Genomic DNA, 10232 nt, shown 5'->3' with positions numbered 1-10232 from the left:
AGAATCGTAATTGCGGAAATAAACGCGATTATTCCGACTCTTCCTCCCATTCCATCAAGCTTCCTTTTTCCTATTCCATTCGAAGAAGAAGACGACGACGACGACGACTAATTCAATTGAATTGATTCAGGTTCGGTGGGCGACCTTCTCACTTGTTCTTCGAGAACCCTATTTTGTTCTCTTCCCGCTACTATAAATTCCCCCAAAATTCAATCCCCAAATTCCAACTTCTTTTCCCCACGCAGAGATTCTCCGATTCTCCCAAATAATTTTCGCATCGGATCAAAGCTCTGATCGACTGAATTGATTGAATTGAGATGTTTAACGGAATGAATATGATGGATCCCGAGTTGATGAGGCTCGCTCAGGAGCAGATGAGTCGCATGTCCCCCGCCGAGTTCGCCAGGATCCAACAGCAGGTCCAATTTTAACTTCTTCTTCTTTCTCAATTTCCCAATTTTTAGGGATTTGATTCGATTTGGATTTTTTGATAGATTGTGTTCAGTGTTCCTTTTTGTTTTTTTTTGCATAATCGGGTGATTTGATTAAGTACCAATATTGAATTTGGACTCAATGCTTTTATGCATTATGTGATTATTGGGATCATTGGGTCTCTGAAACTTGAGCTATGGACATCGTCTTTGTTACATTGGAGCCGTATGCAGTCAACTGAAATCCAATCCACTAAACAATTTGATTTATGGACAGCCTTAATCCTTCGCATCACTCGTATGTCATACACTTCATATGGTATAGTGATGCATTGCTGGTGGGGTTTTACAAATTGGTTGACTATGGAATGTTTACGCTATATAGGAAATTTGGAGGTTTTTCTTTGTCATTAGTTTTGCTGGCACAGAGTTAGCCGATGTTTATTCCCCAGATACCGACACGAGAAAAGAAGTTCCCACAATTTTTTTTCCTTTTATTTCTAAATTTTAGTTGATTTTGGTTAAGTGGTGTAGTTGGTGATGGTGGTGGTTGTTGTTTGACTGGCATTGCAGATGATGGCTAATCCAGAATTGATGAAGATGGCCTCGGAGGGCATGAAGAACATGAGGCCTGAAGACTTGAAACAGGCTGCAGAGCAGTTGAAGCATACACGTCCGGAAGAGATAGCTGAGATTGGTGAGAAGATGGCTAGTGCCTCGCCTGAAGAGATAGCAGCTATGCGTACCCGTGTTGATGCCCAGATCTCTTATGAACTCAAAGGAGCTCAGATGCTGAAGGATCAGGTTGGATACTTAGATGTTATGTGGGACTATAATTCTTAGGATTAGAAGATTTTACACTATATATGTTGAAACTTATTCCGTTTTTTCTATTGTTAATAACACAATCAAATGATTCATGGCTTTGTAGTGTAAGCTGATTCTCCCAGCCTTAAGATTGGTTTTATTTTCTTTAGTGTAGATCTGTTATTTTGGACCCATTTTAGGAAAATCTTGATTTTGATGCACAGTGTACATCCTTCATGAGTCGTGAAAATCAATTTGTATGACATCAAGAAATTGTAATGATACCAGTAGATTTTACACCTGTGCAGTTGTATTATTTAAACTCAAGTTTTAGAGTTGTAACTTTAGCATGTGTAAACAGTTTCCTGATTCTCTGATTGAAATCCATTTCTAGTGGAGATTTTAAGTCATTCCAAGCTTACAAGTGTGGTATGGGCTGGGTTAGGGTTGGGAAAGATAGGCTGATCATTAGGCTCTGGTAAGGTTATTTTTGGAAAGCTAAATATCTGGCTGCTTTTCTGATTTGATAACCTATAGACTTGCTCTTTAATGCATAAGTAATCAGGATAAAGACAAATATTATCGTCTACTGACTCGGTCATTGTTTCTTCATACATTTAAGTATTGTTTTGGTGTCTAATTTCTTTTCTTATATCACATTTGCAGGGAAATGCACTTCACAGCCAGGGCAAGTTCAATGAAGCCATGCAGAAATACTTGCTTGTAAGTGCAATTATAATACCTTTGTTTTCTTTTTTTACCCCTTTACATTGCAGAGTCAGGCCTCCAACTGATCATAAATACTCCTGTGTCTAAAATTATAGGCAAAGAAGAACCTAAGTGGGATTCCATCTTCTAAAGGCAGGTCGCTTCTGATGGCATGCTCACTCAACTTAATGTCTTGTTACTTGAAAACAAGGCAGTATGACGAGTGTATAAAAGAAGGTTCTGAGGTATATGATGAAACATGCTCACAGATACATGTATCTTCATGTTTTTTTCTTGCAAGCTACTGACTTTAATATATTTTAAATGATTTATCTTCTTATTTCAGGTTTTGGCATATGACGCAGACAATATTAAGGCTCTTTACCGTAGAGGTCAAGCGTATAAAGAAATAGGTCAATTTGAAGTGAGTATGCTTATATACATATACATATGCATATGATTTGTTCGCAGATAATTCTGAAGCATCTTTTGAAGCATGTTTGGTTTTCATAATTTTGACCTTTGTTTCCTATACCTGATGCTCATTGTTTCATCTCTTAGGGTGCTGTCTCTGATCTGAGCAAGGCACATGAAGTTTCACCTGATGATGAAACTATTTCAGATGTTTTAAGGTGTGGCCCTTTCTTTTGTTCTTTGTTCATATCTGTCTCTGATCTGATCATCCTGTTCTTGTGGCTTCATTGAAATATGCCATATGCATGGCTGCTATATGGTCATAATTAACACAAGTATAGGGGCATTTGAACAGTGATGTATAGCCTTTTTCTTTTCCAATTTTTTCTCAAATGCTGGGATAGAAAATGGAGATTGTTTTGACATTGTAGATGATATTTATTGTTATTACAGGGATGCCAAAGAAAATTTGCGTAAAGAGGGTGGTTCGTCTGGACCAAGAAGTATGCTTCTTATTTCCACCTTTAAAATTCTTGATCTAGATGCATGGACCCATATCTTTATAGGTATTGAATATTGATTGTTTGATAGGAGGATTAGTAATTGAAGAACTAACTGAAGAAGTTGAGACTGTGTCATCTGCCAACCATAAAAGGTCTTCTACAGAGTATTCTGCGGCACAACCAAAGGAAACTAGCAATGCTTCTCGGACTCAAAGCGCATCAAACACTGAGTTTCTGTCAACCAATGCAGACCGTTTGCAGGATTTTAAAAGTGACCCAGAAGCTATCAGGTATGTTTTGTTCATAAAAAAGAGTCTTCTGATTTTATGATGCTATTTTAAAATCTTTTTTGTGTTGAAAGCATTTGATATATAAAACTAATCCACTCATGTTGTTTTAGTTTTTATTTTGGAGTTTCATTTTTTGTGCAAGAGGCAGAGGGAATGTATATGGGGGAAAGGAGAAATGGAGAAAGATGGGGGTAGGTAGTAGGAGAAAGGATGGAGGAATATATTAAGGGCGACCCCAAGCCAACAAGGCTCCTCGCTTTGCGAGGGTCTGGGGAATCATCTATCGAACACAATCTTACCCTTGATTTGCAAAGAGGTTGTTTCCACGACTCAAACCCATGGCCTTTCAATCACAAAGGAGCAACTTTGAAAGTGAAGACAATTATTTGCAGTTCATTTTGTGTATCTTTCCATATACACTTCTTTAACATTCCTTCCAACATCCGTCTTCCACGCTTCTTCATTTCTCCTCTCTCCCATAAACTTTCCCTTTATCTATACCACAAGAAATGAAAACTAAAAACTAAACACAAAATGGCTATCAAGCAGGCCCTAAGTTAGCCAATAAATAAATAAATCAACCATAAGAAGTCTTGTGCGTCACAGTGTGTGGTGTGCGCATCTAGTGGAAGTCAAATGCGACACATTTTCATGTGATTTGCATGCACCAGAGATGTATGTTTGTATACATCCTAAATTTTGAATGTGGCCGTATGTGCTCATGTGCATGTAGGAGGGAGGAGGGTGCCGTGTGTTGCAAATATAGCGTTTAAGAATGTGAAAACAAAACAAATTCGGAAATTGGAAACAAATAACCAAGACAAACCACACCAAGAATTAACATGGTTTGGCTATAATTCCTAATATACTTTGGACAACTCATCATGGGCTGGAAAAATCCAACGGGGTGAAGTTGGGATACATTTGGCTGAACATGGTATTTAAACATTTATTCAGAAGTGTAAAAGCTAAGAAATCATATGGATGTACTTTCACTTGGCATCTGATAAAAGTAGAATCAAACCTTTATAGCAATATGAAGCCCATTCAGTTTCAAAGAGAACTTGGTAAGGTACACAGTTGGGACTCTCTGTGGCATTGTCTCTCCATAGTCCATACTGAAATAATATTCCAAATAGGATGTTCTATATCAGATATCATAATTGTCATAAGTTAAGGTATTTCTTTTTGAATTTTTGAAATTTCCTGCATTCTGCTCCTGAAGCTTCTTATTTGGTTTTATTTTATAAATATTTGATGTTTCTATCTTTTCATTCTGTTGATTTTAATAATATGCATCCTGATGACATTATACTATTATACTTGTTTCTGTGCTTGGATTTCAGATCGTTCCAGAATTTCATTTCAAATGCTGATCCTAACACTCTGGCTGCTTTGAATCCTGGAAACTCCGAAGAGGTTCCTGCTGACATGGTTAAGACTGCCTCAAACATGATCAGCAAAATGTCACCTGAAGAACTTCAAAAAATGCTTGAATTGGCTTCCAGTTCCAATTTCAACAATTTTAATCCTGGATCGGTTCCTCCAAATGTCTCACCAGATATGCTTAAAACTGCATCTGATATGATGAGTAAAATGCCACCGGAGGAGCTACAGAAAATGTTTGGAGTAGCATCTTCTTTGAATGGGAGAGGTTCATCTTCAACACAAGGACCAGTCACTGGTAACAGAAGAAGTTCGTCAGATTATTCAGAAAGCAGTGAGAATTCTGCAGTAAATGCACCTCAGGATATGGGTGAAACTAGCTCTCAAGGAATATTTCCTAATTTTAGGAGTTCTCCTCAGTCGAGCTTCCCTGCCTCTGCTGGTGATTTGCAAGAACAAATGAGGACCCAAATGAAAGATCCTGCAATGCAGCAGGTTCGTTCAAATTCTACATTAAAATACTATTCTTTGCATGTCTATTTCATTGGTTCTCAAAGTGCAAGGTCTGCATGTTCTTTCTAATTATTTTTGTTAAGATTTTAGAAGCGGGAGCATAAGTAGTACTCGGATGTGTGCAAAAGTTGCACTTAGACAAAAAGTCAGTCATTCATGAGAAAAATATCTGATAAGATACACTCAAGTCATGTCATTGGAGCTCAAAACCATCATAAATTTGGCTATTCATTGTAGAAGAAAATTTTCTGATTGGACTGCTATTGTTCTAACACCTTCCTCATGCAGCAAACCCCTAACTGTCATAGGAATTTACTGGACCTTAAAAGTGAAAAGTAAAGGTTTTTAAGCCCTGAAACATGAGCAGTGTAGCAATGGATGATCAACCATCTTGCGACTAATTTTACACATCGCACCTGTTCTACATGTGATGTTTTGAAAGAAGGATTTCTACCTCAAACTTTTTTAAACAGGCTGGTATATTAGTAGATTCCTTACTGTGCCCATAATGTTGATAGCATAATGACTTGAACCTCAAGCTTTTGATTGATGACGGTTTGTTATATTTTTTGGTAGAGCAATTTTTATCCTGCATGATCATGCGTTCAACTTTTTTATTTTGGTTGTTTTTCTGGCAGATGTTCTCATCAATGATTAAAAATATGAGCCCCGACATGATGGCAAACATGGGCGAGCAGTTTGGTTTCAAGCTTTCTCGGGAAGAAGCTGCAAAAGCTCAGCAAGCAATGTCGTCTTTGTCACCGCAGGACCTGGACAGAATGGTAACTTCCTACTCGATTTAATGACGTTGATTTTCAATGCATTTACTTCAATTTTTGTTAGTATTTGTCATACAAGTGTAAATATCCACCATATCTTAAAACGAACCATTGTTTCAGTCGTGAATCGGTGTGTTGATGAGTGATTTGATATTGAAACATACGATTCCATATCTTTTACCCATTATTCTCCTGCAGCCAAGTGGAGCTGTGATTTAGTGCATTCAGTATGGATTTTGTTTATTGATTATTTTCTTTTGTAACTTCTCGTTGCAGATGAAATGGGCAGATAGGATTCAAAGAGGAGTGGATGGTGCAAAGAAGGTGAAAAATTGGCTACTAGGCAGATCCGGTCTGATTTTGGCAATATGCATGCTAGTTATAGCAGTAGTGCTTCATCGTTTGGGCTACATCGGTGGTTAGAGTGTGTCATTATGCTTGTAAATTACGAAAGATTCATTCGAAGTCTAACGTTGAGCTAAGTTACGGTAGCAACAGGCGAAAGCCGATATCTCTGTGGAACGCATCAAAAGAGGTGCTGTGAAAGGAAGAAAAGGAAAATGTTAGAGAGGGACGGGGTTGTGATTCGATATTGGTTAAAATGATTACCGGGGGTACTCGCTTTTTGTAATGAAGTCAGCGTATGAAGTATTTGGATTCCATCTCTTAACATATTTGATTGATTGTCCTTGTCATATGTTCCGTCATTTATGAAGATTTTTTAATCTTTACAATAGGCTAGCAATAATGTGGATTAAATTTACTTTTGACGAGAGTTGAATCTAAAGACCTTTTATTTACAAGTGAAGAAAAATGCTACAAAATCGTAGTACTAATTGGCAATGTTTTGCCACAGTTGAACACTAAATATTTGTTCATGGCTAAAACGTACCCATATTAAAATGGATACAAACCCTGCTCACAATACCAAACCGTTCCCATATTTAAAAGGGTAAATTACACAAAACTATCTCAATTATAGGTCGAGCTACAATCTCATAGCTCATGTTTTAAACATTACAATGTTATATCTCGTCTTATGAATTCATTGCAATATCATATCTCTGTTAAATTTTTGTTAAGTTTGTTGTTAAATGATGAAATGGCAAGTGCAAGACCCACATCCTCACTCAGCTAAATAAAAAAATTAATTAAATATTAATAAATATAAGATAAAATCAATTAATTTTTTTTATAAAAAATTGTGGGACCTATCCAATACCACCCATTACCTCACTTAGACCTGATAATTTCTTACACAATCTGTAATATGACACGAAAATAACTAGTTTTGGGTCAACACGATAACTAATCGGGTCGTTATCAGGTCATACGATAAGAACCTGTTAATAACGGGTCCTTAACAGGTTTACACGGGGGTGATATGCAGATAACTCATTTTGATACGTTAAGAAAAAAAAATTATTTTGATGATTTTAATTTTTTAAACTACTAAAAAGGAAAGAGATCATCTTCGGATCTTTCCCTCCAAAGCCTAGGGATCAAGAGATCCGGACCTTTAAAATTTGATCTAATGGCTAAAAACAAAGAAGTTAGTATAAAGTTTTAAAAGCTATAATAATTTTTGGCTGTTTTAATGGCTCAGATTACTTTATCCCTGGGTTTTGAAGGGAAAATCCAAAGATGATCTCTTTCCCTAAAAAAAACTTAATATGAAATACACTAGCCATAGTTTAAATTTTTTTGGAGTGCTAATAACAATTCTCTCACATCCCGGCCCGGGGCGGACCACTTCCCGGCACGCTCCACCATCGTAGCACGATATTGTCTGCTTTGGGCCCCGAACACTCCCTCACGGTTTTATTTCTGGGAACTCACACGAGAACTTCCCAGTGGGTCACCCATCATAGGAGTGCTCTCGCGCACTATTCGCTTAACTTCGAAATTCCGATGGAACCCGAAGCCAGTGAGCTCCCAAAAGGCCTCGTGCTAGGTAGGGATGAGAATATACATTTAAGGATCACTCCCCTGGGCGATGTGGGATGTCACAATTCCCTATTGTATATTAAATAGGTATTATTGTATTCTTATTTTATACAAATTAAAAAATTAAAAATTTTATTTATTGTTATGGTATACTATAGGCAAAGAGTGAGATTAAAAAAAATTATAAAATATATTAAAAATAAATAAAAAAATCACAAAAATATCAAACACATTAAAAAAATTATAACAATTATTTTGCAAGTGCCAAAAATGTGAAAAAAAAAACATTCAAATGTTGGTGATCACATCCTCTACGCTTTGAAGATGGGTACGTCGTTGTTTGAATTTTTTAAAACCATACAAACCTTCCAAAATAGTATTTTTAAGGGAGTTCAAAATAAATAAAATTCATAATCATTAATGTACAAGTCTGAAAAATGTGAAATCATATATAAATACTCGTGATTGCATCCTCAAGACGATGGTTACATGGTCATTTGGATTTTTAAGACCTCCAAATCTCATTAATAGTGTTTTTTTTTATTTGAGTGCAAAACTAATAAAATTAATAATTATTATTGTAGGAGTGAAAAATGTAAAAAAAAATATATACAAATCGCTCGTAGTGACAAGTTTTACAACTTTCGTGAAGATGTCAACTCCGAAATCCAACACCATAATCCATAAACCTTAGATTTAAATTTAATTATCGATTGTCGTTTATGCTTTATTATACTAACTGAATTTCATATTTTAGATTTTTTTTTAAAGTGATCTTTTAGCTGATGAAAATAAATGAACGGTTCGAATCGTTGATATCACATTCCAATATTTACAGTGAACTGAAATATGAATTGATGTTATATAGTTTATAGATACTTTATAAACTTTGAGCAATATTTTCACTAATGGTGAAACTCTAAACCTAATATCAACGATCTAAACCGTTCACTTCATGCATCCTCTAAAAGATCATGTTTTTAAAAAACAAAATTTGGTGAGAAGAATGGAGCATAAATGTAAAAGATAATCAATAGTTAAATTTAGATATATAATTTACGTTATTATAGTGGCAAATTTCGGAGCTGAGACCTTCACGAAAGTTGTAAAGCTTGTCATTATGAGTGTTTATATTTATTTATTTTTTCACACTTCTACATTGATTAAAAACCTTGTTAAACAATAGCCATAGGATTTAATCTCATTTATGTGAGATTGAATCTTTACCATTGGATTATGTTTTACTTATATCAAGCCAAAGTTCTAATACCATTCCCTTGGTGATTGATGAAAACTGAGGGGTTTAATTGTCAAAAACGTGCAAGGTTCCTCAACCTTGAAACGCAACTCCCTTCATTTTGCATATCCTTCAGCATTTGGTATTTTGTAGTAATGTGCTAATGTTTTTTCATTAAACTCTTATTTTGGGGTGTGTAATACTTGAATAACAAATGTTTTTTATTTTTATGTTTTGAATATTTATGTGAAATTGTAGTATGCATATACTAATTCAGTATTATGTTTTCCAATTTTTTTGGGTCAAATTATGTTTTTCATTTTCATTATTTATTGATTTAAAATATATTTTCTTTAACTGGTAATAGGTCGGGTCATATTACCTACTAATATTAACAGGTCAATTTCGATTTGGGTCATATTACTAGTTTATTTTTACGGGTTTTACACAACATGGCCAGTTAAGATATTGGGTATGTCATGAAAATTACAAGAATGCCAGGTCTAAGTTGGATGATGTCTTACAATGCATGTCTAGATCTATTAAGGGAAAAAAGTTTCTCCTAGTATTGGATGATGTGTGGACTGAAGACACTAAATAGTGGGACCAATTAAAGTTACCATTAATGCAAAATGGTGCTTAAGGCGGTGGAATATTGGTCACTGCAAGAAAAGAAAAGGTTGCTAGTATGATGAGATCAACCCTTTACACAATCAATCTTGAAGAGTTGAGTCAACAACAATGTTTGTCAATCTTCAAACAAATGGTGTTTCCTAATAGGGAAGTAGATGGGTATGGGGTGTTTGGAGATATTAGTAGGGAAATTGTAAAGATGTGTAAGGGTTTGCTTCTTGTTGCAAACACTTTAGGTAGTCTCATGGGCAATAAGAGAACAATGTAGGAATGGAAAGATTTTTTGGATAATAAGATATGGGATTCGAAAGAAGTGGAGCAAGAAGTTTTCTGACCACTGCTTTTAAGTTATTATGATTTGAACCCTACATAGAAATGTTGCGTTTTATATTGTGGTATCTTTCCCAAAGATTATGAGTTGGAGAGGGATATATTGATAAATCTATGGATAGCACAAAATTATCTTAATTCAGAATAGAATAAAGATAAGGGAATAATTGGTGACATCGTTTTTTATTACTTAGTTGCATGGTTGTTTTTCCAAGATTTTAAGAAAGATGATGCCGGTGGTAAGATTATAAGTT

The 10232-nt window shown here is 35.4% G+C and overlaps 1 protein-coding gene across 1 annotated transcript; it reads left to right on the top strand.

The window, feature by feature from the left end:
• Positions 1-6565, top strand: LOC126615478 (outer envelope protein 61). The gene is made up of 11 exons (XM_050283297.1): positions 1-419; positions 1005-1235; positions 1905-1961; positions 2063-2191; positions 2293-2370; positions 2508-2578; positions 2814-2863; positions 2952-3153; positions 4500-5034; positions 5691-5834; positions 6108-6565. The coding sequence occupies exons 1-11, from the start codon at positions 318-320 to the stop codon at positions 6252-6254; spliced, it is 1746 nt and encodes a 581-aa protein (XP_050139254.1). The 5' UTR covers positions 1-317; the 3' UTR covers positions 6255-6565.
• The last annotated feature ends 3667 nt before the right edge of the window (positions 6566-10232 follow it).

This window comes from Malus sylvestris, chromosome 3, assembly GCF_916048215.2.
Source record: "Malus sylvestris chromosome 3, drMalSylv7.2, whole genome shotgun sequence".
NCBI lineage: Eukaryota > Viridiplantae > Streptophyta > Magnoliopsida > Rosales > Rosaceae > Malus > Malus sylvestris.
Note: the sequence above shows the minus strand (reverse complement) of the source record. Positions and strands in the feature narration are given on the sequence as shown.

Excerpts from the sequence above, each read along its gene's own strand:
- LOC126615478 (XM_050283297.1), top strand. The coding sequence starts at position 318 with ATGTTTAACGGAATGAATATGATGGATCCCGAGTTGATGAGGCTCGCT. Across the intron at positions 1,236-1,904 it reads CTCAGATGCTGAAGGATCAG|GGAAATGCACTTCACAGCCA; the intron begins GTTGGATACTTA and ends TCACATTTGCAG. Across the intron at positions 2,192-2,292 it reads GTATAAAAGAAGGTTCTGAG|GTTTTGGCATATGACGCAGA; the intron begins GTATATGATGAA and ends TTCTTATTTCAG.